This window comes from Salmo trutta, chromosome 34 (assembly GCF_901001165.1).
Source record: "Salmo trutta chromosome 34, fSalTru1.1, whole genome shotgun sequence".
In the NCBI taxonomy this organism is placed as follows: Eukaryota; Metazoa; Chordata; class Actinopteri; order Salmoniformes; family Salmonidae; genus Salmo; species Salmo trutta.
This window is the reverse complement of record NC_042990.1, coordinates 13,165,528-13,184,360: the sequence shown is the minus strand read 5'-3', so window position 1 is coordinate 13,184,360 and position 18,833 is coordinate 13,165,528. Positions and strand designations below refer to the sequence as shown.

General features: G+C 44.3%; 2 protein-coding genes across 4 annotated transcripts; one reads left to right on the top strand and one right to left on the bottom strand.

Moving 5' to 3' along the window:
• Positions 1-4,093: 4,093 nt before the first annotated feature.
• snapin (SNAP associated protein) lies at positions 4,094-11,478 on the bottom strand. The gene is made up of 4 exons (XM_029731906.1): positions 11,345-11,478; positions 5,952-5,998; positions 5,498-5,616; positions 4,094-5,195 (listed from the first exon to the last, which is right to left on the bottom strand). Exons 1-4 carry the CDS (start codon positions 11,458-11,460, stop codon positions 5,088-5,090), a joined length of 390 nt encoding a protein of 129 aa, XP_029587766.1. The 5' UTR covers positions 11,461-11,478; the 3' UTR covers positions 4,094-5,087.
• Positions 11,471-17,376, top strand: chtopa (chromatin target of PRMT1a). 3 transcript variants are annotated; one of them, XM_029731902.1, is made up of 6 exons: positions 11,471-11,848; positions 12,567-12,650; positions 13,809-13,959; positions 14,422-14,605; positions 15,705-15,848; positions 16,021-17,376. In XM_029731902.1, exons 2-6 carry the CDS (start codon positions 12,586-12,588, stop codon positions 16,236-16,238), a joined length of 762 nt encoding a protein of 253 aa, XP_029587762.1. In that variant the 5' UTR covers positions 11,471-11,848; positions 12,567-12,585; the 3' UTR covers positions 16,239-17,376. The 3 variants fall into 3 exon arrangements, with proteins under 3 accessions (XP_029587762.1, XP_029587764.1, XP_029587765.1); XM_029731904.1 differs by having other exon boundaries at positions 12,567-12,909; XM_029731905.1 differs by lacking the exon at positions 12,567-12,650.
• Positions 17,377-18,833: the final 1,457 nt, after the last annotated feature.

Genomic DNA, 18,833 nt, shown 5'->3' with positions numbered 1-18,833 from the left:
ACATGACAAATAAACTTTGATTTGATTTGACCCTCATTTGTTAGCTCTAAGGTCATTTTAGAGTGAAACTGAAGAGGCATGGCTAACAATAACAGACAACAAGGTACCATGGTGACAAATAGGGCAACTAGTACTCCACTTGTCTTGGGTAATACATTTGATCTACTGAACTCTAGAAAGAGTGTGATAACTTTTTTTTCTAAACCAACCATCAAATCAAATCAAATGTTATTTGTCACATGCGCCAAATACAACCGTTGTAGACCTTACAGTGAAATGCGTACTTACTAGCCCTTAACCAACAATGCAGTTTTAAGAAAATACCTAAAAGAAATGTAAGAGATATGAATAAATAATTAAAGAGCAGCAGTAAATAACAATAGCGAGGCTATATACAGAGTCAATGTGCGGGGGCACCGGTGTCGAGGTAATTGAGGTAATATGTACATGTAGGTAGAGTTATTAAAGTGACTATACATAGATAATAACAGAGAGTAGCAGCAGCATAGAAGGGGAGGAGGGGTGCAATGCAAATAGTCTGGGTAGCCATTTGATTAGCTGTTCAGGAGTCTTATGGCTTTGGGGTAGAAGCTGTTTAGAAGCCTCTTGGACCTAGACTTGGTGCTCCGGTATCGCTTGCCGTGCGGTAGCAGAGAGAGCAGTCTATGACTAGGGTGGCTCGAGTCTTTGACAATTTTTTGGATGGCAGGAAGCTTGGGCCCGGTGATGTACTGGGCCGTATGCTCTACCCTCTGTAGTGCCTTGCGGTCAGAGGCCGAGCAGTTGCCATACCAGGCAGTGATGCAACCCGTCAGGATGCTCTCGATGGTGCAGCTGTAGAACCTTTTGAGCATCTGAGGACCCATGCCAAATCTTTTCAGTCCCCTGAGGGGGGATATGTTTTGTCGTGCCCTCTTCACGACTGTCTTGGTGTGCTTGGACCATGTTAGTTTGTTGGTGATGTGGACGCCAAGGAACTTGAAGCTCTCAACCTGCTCCACTACAGCCCTGTCGATGAGAATGGGGGCGTGCTCGGTCCTCCTTTTCCTGTAGTCCACAATCATCTAATTTGTCCTGATCATGTTGATGGAGAGGTTGTTGTCCTTGCACCACACGGTCAGGTCTCTGACCTCCTCCCTATAGGCTGTCTCATCGTTGTCAGTGATCAGGCCTACCACTGTTGTGTAATCAGCAAACTTAATGATGGTGTTGGAGTCATGCCTGGCCGTGCAGTCGTGAGTGAACAGGGAGGACAGGATGGGACTGAGCACGCACCCCTGAGGGGCCCACATGTTGAGGATCAGCGTGGCAGATGTGTTGTTACCTACCCATACCACCTGGGGGCGGCCCGTCAGGAAGTCCAGGATTCAGTTGCAGAGTCCCAGGGTCCTTAGCTTATTGATGAGCTTTGAGGGCACTATGGTGTTGAACACTGAGCTGCAGTCAATGAATAGCATTCTCACATAGGTGTTCCTTATGTCCAGGTGTGAAAGGGCAATGTGGAGTGCAATAGAGTTTGCATCATCTGTGGATCTGTTGGTGCGGTATGCAAATTGGAGTAGGTCTAGGGTTTCTGGGAAAATGGTGTTGATGTGAGCCATGACCAGCCTTTCAAAGCATGTCATGGCTACAGACATGAGTGCTACAGGGCGGTAATCATTTAGACAGGTTACCATGCCCCTTCAAATCAAATCAAAGTTTATTTGTCACGTGCGCCGAATACAACAGATGAAGACCTTACAGTGAAATGCTTACTTACAGGCTCTAACCAGTAGTGCAAAAAGGTATTAGGTAAACAATAGGTAGGTAAAGAAATAAAACAACAGTAAAAAGACAGGCTATATACAGTAGCGAGGCTATAAAAGTAGCGAGGCTACATACAAACACCGGTTAGTCAGGCTGATTGAGGTAGTATGTACATTTAGATATGGTTAAAGTAACTATGCATATATGCATATAACAGAGAGTAGCGGTGGTGTAAAACAGGGGTTGGTGGGTGGTGGGTGGGTGCGTGGCATATGTGAGTGCTACTACCTCTACCTGAGCCCCAGGCTTTGTGGTACAGGTCATTAAACGATTGCTTCTGCACTGCAGAGAGAGAAACGCAGAAGGGGGCTGGATCCTCAAAGATACAATAGAGTTATAGGCATAAAGAACTGTCGTGAAATTCTATCTAACTCTCCATTGAAAGTGCCATACATACCTGTCTGCACAAATTCTCCCCAAATCCATATTCAACCTAAGATGACGCAACCATAAAACTCAAACTCGGCCTCACCCAATCCATTTTGATCAATTCCTCTTCCACAAGCCTTCCCCTCTTGACCTCCACCCCTCTCATATCCCTCTCTCACATTCCCTGCTACTCTAGCTCAAACCCAACGGGGTCACCTTCAACCCCCCTTCTCTCATTACAAAACATTCAGTATTGACATTGGAGGCAGACATACATTGTATTTTATCACTGATCCAATTATGCAAGAGGGCAATGCTGATAAAGGTATTCAGGCGAAGGACTTTTTAAAAAGAGAGGTGGAGGAATTCTAGCTCGATCTCATATTTGTTGGCTAACAATGACCATAGGAACTGACAAGAAAGCACAAAAAGATATGGGAGCAGGCTAGAGCAATACATTTTTTTTTTAAAACACAGCCCATTGTTCTAACAACAGGTTTGAACAGTTCAATGTCTTGTTGGTCCTAAATGACCACAATCAGTGATGTTACATTCCACTGATGGTCAATATACACTCACCGGACAGTTTATTAGGTACACCCATCTACTACTGAGCCAGATTCCCCCCCCCCCCCTGCCTCCAGAACAAAACAAGGTGTTGGAAACGTTTCACAGGGATGATGGTCCATGCTGACACAATGGCATTGTTGTTGCCGATTGGACGGCAGTAAGTTCATGCTGCGAACAGCCCGTTCCACCTCATCCTAAATATGCTCTATTGGGTTAAGGTCTGGGGACTGACCAGGCCACGCAAGTAAACTGAACTCACTGTCATGTTCCAGGCAATGTTTTTCCACTCATTTGTCCAGTGTTGGTGATCATGTGCCCACTGGAGCCGCTTCTTCTTGTTTTTATCTGATAGGAGTGGAACCTGGCGGGGTCGTCTGCTGCAATAACCCATCTGTGACAAGGATCAACGAGTTGTGCATTCCCAGATGCCGTTCTGCACAACACTGTTGTACAGCGACGTTATTTGTCTGTTTGTGGCCCGCCTGTTAGCTTGCACAATTCTTGCCATTCTTATTCGACCTCTCTCATCAACAACCTGTTTTTGTCCACAGGACTGCCAGTGACTGGATTCTTTTTGTTTGTCCCACCTTTTTAAGTAAAACATAAAACACGGTCATGCGTGAAAAGCCCAGGAGGACGGCCGTTTCTGAGATACTGGATCCGGTGCACCGGGCACCGACGATCATACCACGCTCAAAGTCGCTTACAGTAGGTCACTCGTTTCGCCCATTCTAACTTTCATTCGAACAGTAACTGAACGCTTCAATGGCTGCTTTATACAGCCAGCCACGGCCATGTGACTCACTGTCTGTAGGAGCGATCCATTTTCGGGAACAAGGTGGCGTACCTAATCAATTGATCTTAGTATCCTACAACGCTGTCTCTCATGGCATGACAACACAATTATTTAAGATCAGTATACCCACATCAACTTTATTTACCACACAAGGTTTGTTTGTGAGAAAGACGGAGTTGGTTGAGATTTGTGATTAGAATTACATCGCCTTTTTTAAAGTGTCCTTGAAGTTTACTGTTAAAATGCTTGAAAACTGTTGATAAGAAGGATACTGGCTCGACACCATTCATCTTCCACGTTGATACTGATCTGTCATCTTGAACCAATTAAAACTGTGTAAAACTTAAAAATATTTTACTACAATAACACATTTCATTGTGGAGTCAGACCCCTCCCATAGAACTCAAATAATTGTATGAATTTGCTCTGATTGTCTATACACACACATCATGCAACCATGTAACGACAGTAGTACTAAGAAAGTTTCCTTATACTACAATTTATACACATTAACAGAGTATATGTGCAATTCATAATACAGAGGACCGAAAAAAATTGTGATGCTTCTGTTTTATTCAATAGCAACTAAGTACAGAAGTTGTCATTAACATATTTTGTATGGTTAGGTAATACTGCACTGTTGGAGCTAGAAACAAGCATTTTGCTGCACCTGCGATACCATCTGCAAAATATGTGTATGCGACCAATAAAATGTGATTTGACCAATACAATTAGATTTGACATCGAGAAAAAAAAAGGTTTGACAAACCATATTAGGCAGGGTTGCATATCAGTTGCTGCTAGAAGCGTGAAACAGTGACGGCTCCGTTTCCGTACATTCCTTGCATCTTTTTTTCTGCACTACATTGTATTGCCGGGTCTAGTTACTTAGTCCACAGTGACAAAAATACTTCACCCTAGAAAAGAACAGGTTCCATCAACTACATGTCTGTGGCCATAGCTTTGAATGGAATGCAGAGGCATCCATACACATATTCTGGAAAGAGAGAGGGTTGTAAAAATCAGTAGGCCCAAAGTCCTCCAGCAGTGTAAACACATTTCTTTGCATAAAATTATTATTTTCGATTCCAATTTTAGCTTGCGCAATCGTAACATTTGATCAAGTTGTGTACGTTTTTGAAGCAAAGCACCCCTGATTCCAATTGCCTTATTGAAAACTAGCAGTTTATGACAACTCAAGACACGTACACGTTGCTACAATAGCACAAAGCAGAGATGTGAGGTTGGCGTTTAAGCAGGTAAACTGAGTATTGCCTTAGTCTGTGAGAATGGAAAGAGAACTTGTCACTAGTTGGGACCCCAACCCCCCCTCCCCCTAAAAATGTAAATATGTTTGAAAATAATAGCGCCCCTTGTGCAATACCGGATTTCCCGGTATGGTACAAGAACGGTATGAACATCTGCATACTGCCCAACCCCAGTGGAGTTTGTGAAAACTTTATTCAGTCCAGGACACAGGCAGACAAGCTCAGTGTTGTTATTAAGCAGTTTTTTCCAAGCTGAGGAGTGGGGCATGGTTTACTGGTCATGGTTTACTGGGCGACCGAGGCGTGAACGCTCCAGAGGTCTCCAGCATGGTCTTCCGACGCGCTGTCTCTTTGGCGACGTTGTGATTGAGCCGTCGCAACCGTTCCTAGAGAGAGGGAGAAAGAGTGAAACTCAAGTGAGCATTGAAAGTCAGTAGCTTGACATAATATACCACCTGAGCTGCATGAATTCAAAATGCACACAACAAAGCAGAATTGCCATGCCCATTGGAATTAATGTCTAGATAGATACATGGGATGAACACTACGTCACTGAATTTGACAGTGACACACATACAAATAGCGTGTTAGATACAAGGATAGGAGTAAAAGAAGGCCCACAAAATAGCATAAGATACTGCACAGGCAAAGAAAGAAAGCATCCACGCTCTTGCTTTGAGCCACTGACCTGAGCATTCTGTAGTATGTTGTTGACCAGCACCACCCTGCGTCTTGCATTCAGCAGCTTTTTCACATAGGGATCCAGGTCTAGCACCACCTTCTGGTGCTCATTTATCCTGCACAGCTCTAAAAATGAAGGGATGAGATGAGGATGACCGACAGGATGATTGGCTAATCTCATAAAGAAAATGGATAAGGCAGCAGCCATTTTGGTAAAGTATTCAAGCTATTGTTCATGCCTTCAATTTGTAGGATTTATTCTGTATGTAGTTAAAAGCAATGTATTTTTTATGACCTCATGAGAACCACATCACAGCAGCCTCTGCCTGTCTCACACAGGGGTTTTCATGGGCTCGGCAATGGGCTTTCTTTCACAAGGTCAAGTGCATTAACCAGGCACCCGTCCACTTCCCTGTTCCCCCGGGAGTGCATAATAAGCATGTAAAAGTGAATCATTTTACCTGTGGCTAGATTGTCTATGTGTTCTCGTAGTTCCACCTGGCTTTCCCTATAACAAAAAAACAACACAATAGCATTATAAATAGAGAAATATAGTAAAGTAACAAATCATGACTACTACTACAACAGACCGAGTGGTTACAGAAGACATTGATAGCTGTAGCCTAGGCCTACAGCAAGTAACAAATGAATGAGGAAAGGACACATTCAGAACGTCCCCCCATAAAAACACGGCACTTCGAGACAATTGACTTTTCGTAGCAGGTTAGGAGAGCATTTTCTCTCACTCTAACCCTTTTCCTAACCTTAACTCCCTAACCTGCTAAGTTAATTATCTTAACCTGCTGTGTAAGTTCTCCTAGCCTGCTACGAAAAAATGTGTAGCCGAGCCATCAACACAGAGAATAGTGAGGCACTGGACAGAAGAGACAGACTCAAAGACGCAGGACTGTTTTGAGGATACTGATTGGAATATGTTCATCCACCCAGGACTCATCCATCAACGTTGAGGAATATACACTGTCAGTCACAGGCTTCAATAGGAAATGTGTTGATGTACCCACAATAACAATCCGAACATACCCCAAACAAAAACCCTTGGTGAACGGAGATATCCGTACCATTCTGAGAGCTCGTACTGCAGCATTCAATGTCAGCAGAACAAACCACAATGACTCGGTGGCCAGCAACGTGTATAAGCAAGCAGGTACAAGCTCCACAAATCTATTAGGGATGCAAAAAGACAATACAGACTCAAACTTGAATTTATATTCGACAACTCAGACTCGCATCGCATGGGACAAGGACTACAGACTATCACGGACTACAAAGACAAATTAAGCTGTGTGATGCCCACTGAAGCGTCCATCTCAGAGGAGCTTAACACATTCTTAACACATTCTATTCCATCCAGGAAGGACGGCCAGACGTATCCTCAGACATCTTCAACCTGTCCCTGTCAAGGCTGTAGTCCCCACCTGCTTCAAGGAGCCCACCATCATCCAAGTGCCCAAGAAAAGCAAGGTGACATGGCCAAATGACTATCGCCCGGTCATTATGAAGTGCTTCAAGAGGCTGGTCATGGCTCAAATTAAAGCTAGCATGCCAGGCACACTGGACCTGACCGCAAGGCCCTCCAACGGGTGGTGAAGACGGCCCAGTACATCACTGGGACCGTGCTCCCACCCATCCAGGACATCTACTCGAAACAGTGCCTGAGGAATGACCACAGAACCATCAAGAAACCCACACACTCCAGCCACGAGCTGTTCACTCCCGATACAGTCCGCCTGACGGTAAGGAACATGAGGTCTGATACCAAGAGGCTCAGAGACAGGTTCTATCTACAAGCCATCAGACTGCTGAACACTTGAACTGGCTGACCACCTGCTCTGATTCTCCACACGCATGCACTCACGCACACATTCATGCTTCAGATATATATATTTTTTTTTAAAGTAGGGGCATGGATCAGAAAACGAGTCAGTATCTGGTTTGACCACCATTTGCCTCATGCATTTGCCTCGTAACACATCTGCTTCGCATAGAGTTGATCAGGTTGTTGATTGTGGCCTGTGGGATGTTGTCCCATTCCTCTTCAATGGCTGTGCAAAGTTGTTGGATATTGGCAGGAGCTGGAAAGCGCTGTCGTACACGTCAATCCAGAGCATCCCAAACATGCTCAGTGAGTGACATGTCTGGTGACTATACAGGCCATGGAAGAACTGGGACATTTTCAGCTTCCAGGAATTGTGTACAGATCCTTGATGAACGGTATGACAATGGGCCTCAGGATCTCGTCACAGTATCTCAGTGCATTCAAATTTACATAAATAAAATGTTTTTCTATTCTATATCGAAGTGGCATGTTTTTAGGGAATCTCCCTCCCTGGGACTAAACCCCTCCCTCTGCAACTAGATCCTGGACTTCCTGACGGGCCGCCCTAAGGTGGTAAGGGTAGGTAACAACACATTTGCCACTCTGATCCTCAACACAACATGCATGCTCAGTCGCCTCCTGTACTCCCTGTTCACACATGACTGCATGGCCAAGCACGACTCCAACACCATCATTAAGTTTGCCGACGACAACAGTGGTAGGCCTGATCACCGACAACGATGAGACAGCCTATAGGGAGAAGGTCAGAGACCTGGTAGTTTGGTTCCAGGATAACAACCTCTCACTCAACGTGATCAAGACAAAGATGATGATTGTGGACTACAGGAAAAGGAGGACCGAGCACGCCCCCATTCTCATCGACGGGGCTGTTGTGGAGCAGGTTGAGAGCTTCAAGTTCCTTGGTGTCCACATCACCAACAAACTATCATGGTCCAAATGGAGGTCAACCGATTAATCGGAATAGCCGATTAATTAGCGCCGATTTCAAGTTTTCATAACAATCGGTATTTTTGGCCACCGATTTGCCATTTTTTTTTATTTACACCTTTATTTAACTAGGCAAGTCAGATTAAGAACACATTCTTATTTACAATGACGGCCTAGAAACGGGGGTTAACTGCCTTGTTCAGGGGGGATTCTTTTTTGCAACCTTCGGTTACCAGTCCAATGCTCTAACCACCTGTCTTACATTGCACTCCACAAGGATTAACAGGCTGACTACCTGTTACGCGAGGGCAGCAAGAAGCAAAGGTAAATTGCTAGCTAGCATTAGACTTATAAAAAAAACTATCAATCTTAACATAATCACTAGTTAACTACACATGGTTGATATTACTAGTTTATCTAACGTGTCCTGCGCTGCATATAATCGATGCGGTGCCTGTTAATTTTCATTGAATCACAGCCTACTTCGACAAACGGGTGTTGACTTAACAAGCCCATCTGCGAAAAAAGTACTGTCGTTGCACCAATGTACCTAACCATAAACATCAATGCCTAACAGGAATATTTAGACTTAGCCACCTGTTAGATAAAATACGGAACGGTTCCGTAGGTCACTGAAAGAAAAAAACTTTTGTTTTCGAGATGATAGTTTCCGGATTCGACCATATTAATGACCTGAGGCTCGTATTTCTGTGAGTTTATTATATTATAATTAAATCTATGATTTGATAGAGCAGTCTGACTGAGCGGTGGTAGGCACCAGCAGGCTCATTCATTCAAACAGCCCCTCGCTGTGCTTCAAACATTGCGCTGTTTATGACTTCAACCTGGGTGGGTATCATTTGTGGAATGTTCCAACAGGAATCTATTCCAAAAACGTCGTAAATAACAAGGTTTCCAAAAAACAACGCATACAAAGTTGTATAGCGGCAGAATAAGATACCGGGTAGGGAGTGGTCTATTTCATTGCGTTTTTCACTCATCACGTTTATTCCGAAAAATTTCTGTCCTCACATGTCTGTTTGCCTATGGACAAACATTAAGAATAAGCTACGTGGTGAGTTGATGCCTATTCGGCAGCTAGTTAGCTAGGTTTGTATGCGTTGCTACTTTGTATGCGTTGTTGGTTGGCAACCTTTTACTTTACGTTTTTTGGAACAGATTCCTGTTGGAACGTTCCAGAAATTATACCCACCCCTTCAAGCCTATCAACTCCCAAGATTAGGCTGGTGTAACCGATGTGAAATGGCTAGCTAGTTAGCCGGGTGCACGCTAATAGCGTTTCAAAAGTCACTCGCTCAGAGACTAGTAGTTGTTTCCCTTGCTCTGCATGGGTAACGCTGCTTCGAGGGTGGCTGTTGTCGATGTGTTCCTGGTTCGAGCCCAGGTAGGAGCGAGGAAAGGGACGGAAGCTATACTGTTACACTGGCAATACTAAAGTGCCTATAAGAACATCCAATTGTCAAAGGTATATGAAATATAAATGGTATAGAGAGAAATAGTCCTATAATTCCTATAATAACTACAACCTAAAACTTCTTACCTGGGAATATTGAAGACTCATGTTAAAAGGAACCACCAGCTTTCATATGTTCCCATGTTCTGAGCAAGGCACTTAAACATTAGCTTTCTTACATGGCACATATTGCACTTTTACTTTCTTCTCCAACACTTTGTTTTTGCATTATTTAAACCAAATTGAACATGTTTCATTATTTATTTGAGGCTAAATTGATTTTATTGATGTATTATATTAAGTTAAAATAAGTGTTCATTCAGTATTGTTGTAATTGTCATTATTACAAAAAATAATAATAAATAATCGTCCAATGAATCGGTATCGGGGTTTTTGGTCCTACAATAATCGGTATCGGCATTGAAAAATCATAATCGGTCGACCTCTAGTCCAAACACACCAAGACACCCGTGAAGAGGGCACAACAACACCTTTTCCCCCTCAGGACACTGAAAAGATTTGGCATGGGTCCTCAGATCCTCAAAAGGTTCTACAGCTGCCCCATAAAGAGCATCCTGACTGGTTGCATCACCACCTGGTATGACAACTGCTCAGCCTCCGACTGCAAGGCACTACATACGGCCCAGTACATCACTGGGGCCAAGCTTCCTGCCATCCAGGACCTCTATACCAGGCGGTGTCAGAGGAAGGCCCAAAAGATTGTCAAAGACTCCAGCCACCCTAGTCATAGACTGTTCTCTCTGCTACCGCACAACAAGCGGTACCGGAGTGACAAGTCTCCTTCCAAAAGGCTTCTTAACAGCTTCTAACCCCAAGCCATAAGACTCCTGATCAGCTAATTAAATGGCTACCTGGACTTTTCGCTGCTGCTACTCTCTGTTTATTATCCATACATAGTCACTTTACCTCTACATACATGTAAATATTACCTCAATTACCTTGAGTAACCTGTGCCCTCGCACATTGACTCTGTACCCCCTGTATATAGCCTCGCTACCGTTATTTTATTGTTGCTCCTTAAAATGTGTTTTAATTTTTCTATTATTATTTATTTATATATATTTTACTTCAGTTGATTTTAGTAAACACTTTTTCTTAAACCTGCATTGTTGGTTAAGGGCTTGTAAGAAAGCATTTCACTAAGGTCTAACACCTTTTGTATTCGGCATGTCATAAATACAATTTGATTTGATTTACTAGGGAAGGAGGGGCTGGATCACGGGACTGTCATGAATATATTAGTTTATTGCCGCATTCTAAACAACTGGGAACTCGGAAATCTCCGACTTCAGTTCGTTCAAGACAACCGAGACTATCGGAAGAAAACCGAGCTCCAACTGGTTTTTTTTTTTTTAACGGTCATACAACACGGAATTCCAAGTAGGGAACTCGGGACTCTTTTCAGAGCTCCGACTTTCCACTTGAACATCTCTGACGTCATGATTTCAACTCGTTTGTTCCGAGTTGTCTTGAACGCACCATATGTGTCTAGCAAGCTAACTAGCTGTGATTGAAGGGAGCGGTATCTAGCAAGCACAATTGAAGTTGAAGCAAAAATATTGCTAGCTACCCACCTCACTGAGTGCACATGAAGATCAAGCTGCTGGACAGCTGGTTTCAAGAGGCCAAGCAGTCCCTCTGCAATTGCATCTTTCCCCGACGGTGTCTCCACAACAGCTAGAGCAGCCATTCCTCTTCCAGAACCAGAAGTGATAACAAGAAACGTAAAGCACGCCAGGAAGTAGCTCTGTGACGTAGCTGTAAAACCTCTCCATTTTCCGTCGTCAGGTAGTTAGCACCATTTTGTAAGGAAATGAGAGAGGGAGAATAGGCTGGCCTCAGTTTATATATTTTTAAGCAGATACGATTTTAATCACTGTAGCTAGCTAGTGTAGTTCGTATTTTAGTAGTATCCGTAAGAGCAAGGTTAAATAAAACATCTAGTGAGTAGTGGATCCAGATCTGTCGGTTGCAACTAGCTTAACGTTCGCTGCTAACGTTAACTGGGCTATCGCTCAAGCTAACGCGCTTGCTAGCAAAGTGATACACGAGTATCGGCAAAACAAGCAACGATCGAAGTGAGTTAACTAATAATCGCCTATTGGACTTGTTTCAGACAATGTTGACTGTTTTTAGTTAGATATTTCCTAACTAGCTACGTTGGCGAATAATGTTCAGGCTCGATAGGACGACAGTCTAACTTGAGTTTACAGGCTCCTATTGTTTTTCGCACAGTCACAGCCTACTTAGTTAATTAGCTAGTTAACGTAGTTAGCTAGCTTTCCTAGTTGTCCCGTCTCTCGTTGGCATTCAAAAGCAGTGAAGTCGACTCATTTGCTACATTTTGTTTTATGAACTGGACGTGTATATTGTGCCTTTCGGGAAAGTCTATATGTTTATTTCGAGCCCGTGGCGTGGCCCTTTTGCGTCTTTTCTTCAAATGATGTATCCAACATTAACGTTAGTTGGCAAATGAAAGGATACTAGCTAACTGCATACCACAACTAGTCAAACGCAAGCTAGCCATCTACTAACTAAGCTGACCATTTTGCCAGCTAAATATAATGTATTATTGTGAAACTAGCTAGTAACATTACCTATGACCTTGAATGGTTATGCACAAATGGAATGACCAACACTGGTATATTTCCTTCTCCTGGCTCGTGAAATTGTTTTTCTAACCTATTTTTCCCGCACTACACCTTCCCCTGGCACCTCCGAATTTGACCTACCCCACCCACCCTCCCTATCCCTTTCTATCACTTTCTATCCCTCTCATATGTTGCTGGTTCCAAGGAGTTCAAGCGAAGTCAAAATGAGTGCTCCCTCCTCCCAAAAAGTCGTGCTGAAAAGCACCACCAAGCAGTCCCTGAATGAGCGGTGAGACGCGCTACGCACCCTGACAGCACTAAGCGAGGCGAAGGTCGAAAAAGTGGTACAGACGGCCCTAGTGTGCTCTACTACGGAAGGCCACTGTTGGGGACCAGACATGGACGCTAGACTGCCCGGGGCAGACGTGTGCGCTGCTCACTCAAAATGCATGCCGTATTCACCGTTTGCTGACATTAGAAGTTTGGAGTGCCTTTTGTGTGAGCAGCGCACACTTAGACCCAAGGAGAGAGGGTAACAGTGATGCTTGGTAAGGCGATGGCCGAGAATGGGCACAGGCCGCACTCCTGATATGCCCCGGCACTCCTCCTCTCTGTGTGTCACACATTGGTGCAGTCCCAAAATATACTGTACATATGGGAGAGGAGAGACCAAACCAATGAAAAGGGGAGGGTGCACCCTCCCTCCCGCTCCTCTCCCACCCTCTCTACACACACACAACTCTCTCTCAACTAAATGACTGTTTATTTAGCCATTTTGTGTCCTTTTCCTCTTCTTTGCTACTACTTTCATTTTCAGTTCTCTGTGCTCTGAAGTCTTTCTGTGAGACTAGGTGCCCAGTCCTAGCCCGGACGTGACCAACCCCCCTTTCCTTGCTCTTCTCTCCCCCTTTTCCTCCTTTTCTCATATGTGTGGTGTGAGCACAAGGCACGGTCCGGGCTGTAAGTGGCTGGGTTGCCAGATACCCCTCCAGTCCTGGGCCTCCAACCTCTGCCAGGCCTTTTTCAAAGGCTGATGCCATCAAAACGGGGTGGCGTGGAGGCCTGTAAGTGGCAATCACTCTCCTCTCTTGTCATCCACTTTCCTTTCTCTCTGTTTTCTCTTCTGCCTTTCTCATTATTTCCTCCAATCTGTTCTAGTGTTTCTTCTGCTGCTTTCTCTATCTTTCCACTTTTGTTTTAACCTAAAATGTGCTGAATTGCTTCCAGAAAGCATTTTGGGTTGTCAAATACTTAAAAATGAGAGAGAGCAAAACAAAGAGAGTGAGGTGCCAACAAGCGGGGCATTCATAACACACGCCACAGCTCCTGTGGCCGTGTCCATGGTATGAGAAATGACTTGATTTGGAACCATCCCTCCCCCTCCGTATCCTCTCTCTCTCTCCCTCCTTTTACCCCCTCTCTGTCCCGCTCCCCCTCCCCTCCAAAGCTTCACTACCATGCTGAAGAACAAGGCGCCGACAGCGGTGAGTGTGCGAGCCACCATGCAGCAGCAACACATGGCCAGTGCCCGCAACCGCCGCCTCGCCCAGCAAATGGAGAACAGGCCCTCTGTGCAGGCTGCTCTGCACCACAAGCAGGTGAGACAAGGTGATCTAGCTCAATTAGTCTTTCTGCAATTCCTCACCTTCTCAACAGTATTGGAGGAGACGGTCCAAGTCCCTTCTCTCGGGCCTTCTTCTCCAGTGCATTTTGAGGAGGAATCGGGGAAAGATGAATTGAGAGAGCCAAATGGGGAGACATCTGAAGCACTGTAAACAGGTGAGATTGCGAGAGGAATGGCACACCGGAGACAGGCCATGTTCTACAAACGTGTAAGAGGGAGATAGGGTACAGGAAAAAGGCTATACACTTAATAGATATTAGGAAATGCTTGACACAGACCTAGAGGGCACCATAGAGCAAAGGTTAATATACAGATCACATAAATGGCTGAGTGTTTGGGTCAAGCACTGAAGCGACAACTTGACAAATCCAGCACAGGAGGTCAACACCTCCCTAACCCTGCCACTTGGTATCAACCTACCACCTAACCCTCCCAGAGCCTGAAGCAGCGCCTTGGGAAGAGCAACATCCAGGCCAGGCTGGGCCGGCCCATCGGGGCCTTGATGCGGGGGGGCACTGGCGGCCGGGGATTCGCTGTTGGAGGGATGAGGGGGATGACGAGAGGAGGCCTGCGAGGCCGCGGCAGAGGAGGAACCCTGAGGGGCGCTATGGCTCTGAGAGGTGAGCATTTGGTACCACACAGCAAAGCCTACTGGGATTGATGTTTTTCTACAATGTTAGAATTGAAAACGTTGGCTTCATAAATTGTTGAAAGACATTTGACATGACATTTCATGATTTCTCTTAAATGTTCAACTCTGGGGCTGGAATACACTTTCCACAGTGCTGTCCAGGCTTTTAAGTATGACTCATACTTTTTTACGGGGGGGTAAGGCAAACTTTTTATTATTTTAAGGGGTGACGTGATCTCATCAGTAAACTAGTTTGAGCAAATCCACCCTGCTGAGTTGAATGGAATAGTCCAGGTGGATCTGTCATAGTATGGCTTAACCCCCTGGTTTACTATCCATCCCCTCAACCTGGGGGAATGTGGCTGTCAATCATTGTGACTCCACCCTCCATAAACCCCCTGCTGTCCTGGTTGGTCCGGCACCTGTTGTGCTACTGAGCATGTGGTGACAAATCTAACAGCTGCACTGCCCCTGCTTATCCACACAGTTACCCCACACCCACTTCTACACACTCCCGGTGGAGGGGATTGGGGATTTTAGACTCCATTAAGACAACAACAAAAAATGACAGTAATACTTCAAGTGAAATTCATTTAAAGACGTTGGCTTTAAATGATCCAGGTTTAGAATGTAATGGTGCAGATACAAGATGTGCACTGTGGTCACGTATATGTTGCATACAATGCAGAACTGTGGCATTCCAGGATAAAAAAAACAAAACAATGTTGGTCATAGCATTTGAAGTGATATTAGTGCACTTTTACTGTAGAAGGAATTGTTATTCAGTGAATACCCCATGCCTAGTTAGAACAGAAGTGACTTGAGAATACATGGGCAAACACCTCTAACCTGTCTGTCATGGCAAGCGTAAAACAAGTTGGAGTATAAATGACATGCGTAACATGTTTTACCCTTCCATAGAATTTGAATACTTAAGCTGCTTTAGTTAAGTTGGTGGCTGAGATGTGGGTCAATGATGGGCATATAAAAGGTTTTTGCGTTCACTTGACAACTTTGTTCTTAAACTGAAACGTGGTTAGCTAAGTCACTAGTTAACTGCTCCTTTGTTACATCCTGTGTCCTGATAGGGAATCGCCTTCCCCCAGGCATGGGCCAGATGCGTGGCAGAGGGGGTCCAGGACGTGTGGCCCTCCGTAGGGGGATGCGTCAAAGAGGGGCTGCTGGTCGTGGTGCCTTCGGCAGAGGAGCTGGAAGAGGAGTGGGAGCCAGGGGTAAGGAACTGGATTCAGAGTTCAGATTCATTTCATCTGTAAATTGACACATCACAATCTACCTCAGGTTTCTTGTTTACATGAACACTTATACAGCAACCATTTTGTTAACGCATTGTGATTCCATCTTTAATTTTTTGGGGGGGGTGTTGACCACCATCTTTCCCTCCAGGACGAGGTGGTCTGCGTGGGCGTGGTGGCTTCGCTGGCAGGGGTGGTGGCCGCGGTCGCGGGGGTGGAAGAGGAGGCCGCGGCAGGGGAGGTGGCCCAGGAATGACCCGCGAGCAGCTGGACAACCAGCTTGACGCCTACATGTCCAAGACCAAGGGCAACCTGGACGCTGAGCTGGACGCGTACATGGCCCAAGCTGACCCAGAGGGCATGGAGTGAACCAGGACCTCCACTGTGAGAGTAGGGACTCCTTCAACAGGCCCACACTGAGACAGTATTGATAACATGAAAGACGCAGAGAGAAGCTTGTATAGTACTATTACACCACACAAATGTAATGATAAACGCACTTACGTAAACTCTGTGCACTGTCTCACATTACATGGCTAAAATTTGTGATGTGATCACAACCTCTGCTTGAATATAAAACGCACATTCACTGACACACATGCATACAAACACACTTGTTCTAAAATTGTGGGCCTATGAAGAGAACTGTTCGAAACTTTTTCCTGAATGTGGACTTGACCATTCTATCAGTATCAGTACAAAGTAGACTCGCACCTGCACAGTTTGAAACCTTTTTCCTGTGTGTGCATGAAGAACGCAAAGATCTTTTAAACTTGAATGGACGACACTGACCGGAGTAGAGACTTAAAGAACCAACATTATCAACGCTCCTGAAATGCCTGCTTTTTGGACCAGAATCTCCCTTGGCAGAGTGTTTTGAAACTGAATTGGGACTGTTACCGAACTTTACGTCTATGTCCATATGGTTAAAAGTGCTTTAGCTCCATCATGTCTAACTAGCATCCACTTCTTATATTTCGTAAACCTATTTTTTACAACCATGTTTTTATGTTAGGATTTGTATTTAGTATTGGATGCTCCTTTTACGGTGTTAGCAGAAGTGTACAAAGACTTGACTCTCGAGTAGAAAAATTGAATGAAAATTACAAGGGGAATTCTAGAAAAATCTTTTGTGTTTTTATTCTATTTAACGCCACCAACTTAAGCTTTGCTTCTGGAGAATTGAAGTATGTTGCTGTCTTTGGTTGAAACTCCCCTAACAGCATTTTATGGATGCTTGTCATACCAAATAAGCAACTACACGAGATGCTAAATATTTCAATCCAAGTTGCAAAGGTGTGCGAGTGGTCTTCCCCCCCCCCCTGGTGTCAATTGTAAGAATTTGAGATGGTCTTTAAAAAAACTGGTTGTACACCACTCAAATAAAGTGAGTGGAAATGTTTTCAGATTGTGTCCATCTGGATGAAACTCCAAATGCTATGCAATTCCCTCTCCTTCCAACTGGTTATTGTCATAGAATAGAGAATAAACTTTCATCTTTTAACATCGTAGTTGTTTGGGTATTGGTTCCATCACGTGTTCTTTCAAGACTAATACACTGCGAGCACTTTGGTTAAATCACCATATACACTCAATGGCCAGCTTATTAGGTACACCACCCCTGACCTGAAAATGGATTGCTATATAAAGCAGACAGGCAGCGAGTTACTGTTCGTTTGAATGTTAGAATGGGAAAAACGAGTGACCTAAGCAACTTTGAGTGTTGTTATGATTGTCAGTGCCAGATCCAATATTTCCTTAACAGCTGGACTCCTGGGCTTCTCGCGCACGGCAGTGTCTAGGGATTACTGAGAATGGTGCAACAAAACATCCAGTCAGCGGCAGTCCTGTGGAGGGAAAAAAGTTTGTAGATGAGGTCAAAGGAGTATGGCAAGCTAACGGGGCCACAGACAAATAATGGCGTGGTACAACAGTGTGAACCCTGACAACCCCTACGAACACCTTTGGGATGAATTGAAACGCCGACTGCGAGCCAGGCCTAATCGCCAAACATCAGTGCCCGACCTCACTAATGTTTGTGGCTGAATGGAAGCAAGTCCCCGCAGCAATGTTCCAACATCTAGTGGAAAGCCTTCCCAGAAGAGTGGAGGCTGTTATAGCAGCAAAGGGGTACCAACTCCAAATGAATGCCCATGATTTGGAATTCGATGCGAAGGTGTCCACATACTTCTGGTCATGTAGTGTAATTTGTAAAGGACCAAAGTACAAGTTAATTCTACTCTAATCTTATATTTTAACAATACCATTCCTCTGTAGCTGTAGCAATTGTAATTATTCTGTAGTACAACATTGCATTGTAGTTGAAATTAGTGGGGTTTTTTCTTGAACACAGTCCCTGTAATTAAAATGTCTCAACTCATAGCTTTATCACACAGCAATTAATATGTAACAGTTATTACATCATTTGAATAATTACAGGGTTACTACCCAAACAACACTATAAATTACCTTTGTTGAAAGCCTAATGGCCGACTTATTGGTAGATCTTGTCGTAAAAAGTGCATGTCTGTGATTTTGAAGTCATAAGAATATCCATGCATTTCAATATATTCTCCCCTGTGTATTTATTTGGACAGTGAAGCTAAAACCTTTAATTTGTCTGTATACTCCAGCATAGTCCCCCCATTTGAAGGTGTCAACAGTATTTGGACAAATTATAGTGTATTAAATTTTGTAAAAAGTGTAGTATTTGGTCCCATATTCCTATTTACTAAATGTAACACATAAGTGAATTTTGTCCAAATAATTATGACACCTTCAAATAGGGGGACTAGATACATAAAGTGCTTGAGGGAAGAAGTGTGTCCTTACTGGCCCTCCATCACAACACTTTCTGCAGCATCTGGTCTTCCAGCCAAGGGTTGACGTCATCAAAAGAGGACAATTTCATACGTTTGCAATGAAGTTGGATTATTGGGTAGCTATAATTAGTAGGCAAATTGC

Bases quoted from the DNA above. Each gene is read 5' to 3' on its own strand.
- snapin (XM_029731906.1), bottom strand. From the start codon at position 11,460: ATGGCTGCTCTAGCTGTTGTGGAGACACCGTCGGGGAAAGATGCAATT. The intron at 5,999-11,344 runs GTGGGTAGCTAG...TTTTTGTTATAG, and splicing joins CTTCATGTGCACTCAGTGAG to GGAAAGCCAGGTGGAACTAC. The intron at 5,617-5,951 runs GTAAAATGATTC...CTTCATTTTTAG, and splicing joins CATAGACAATCTAGCCACAG to AGCTGTGCAGGATAAATGAG.
- chtopa (XM_029731902.1), top strand. From the start codon at position 12,586: ATGAGTGCTCCCTCCTCCCAAAAAGTCGTGCTGAAAAGCACCACCAAG. The intron at 13,960-14,421 runs GTGAGACAAGGT...TAACCCTCCCAG, and splicing joins CTGCTCTGCACCACAAGCAG to AGCCTGAAGCAGCGCCTTGG. The intron at 15,849-16,020 runs GTAAGGAACTGG...CTTTCCCTCCAG, and splicing joins AAGAGGAGTGGGAGCCAGGG to GACGAGGTGGTCTGCGTGGG.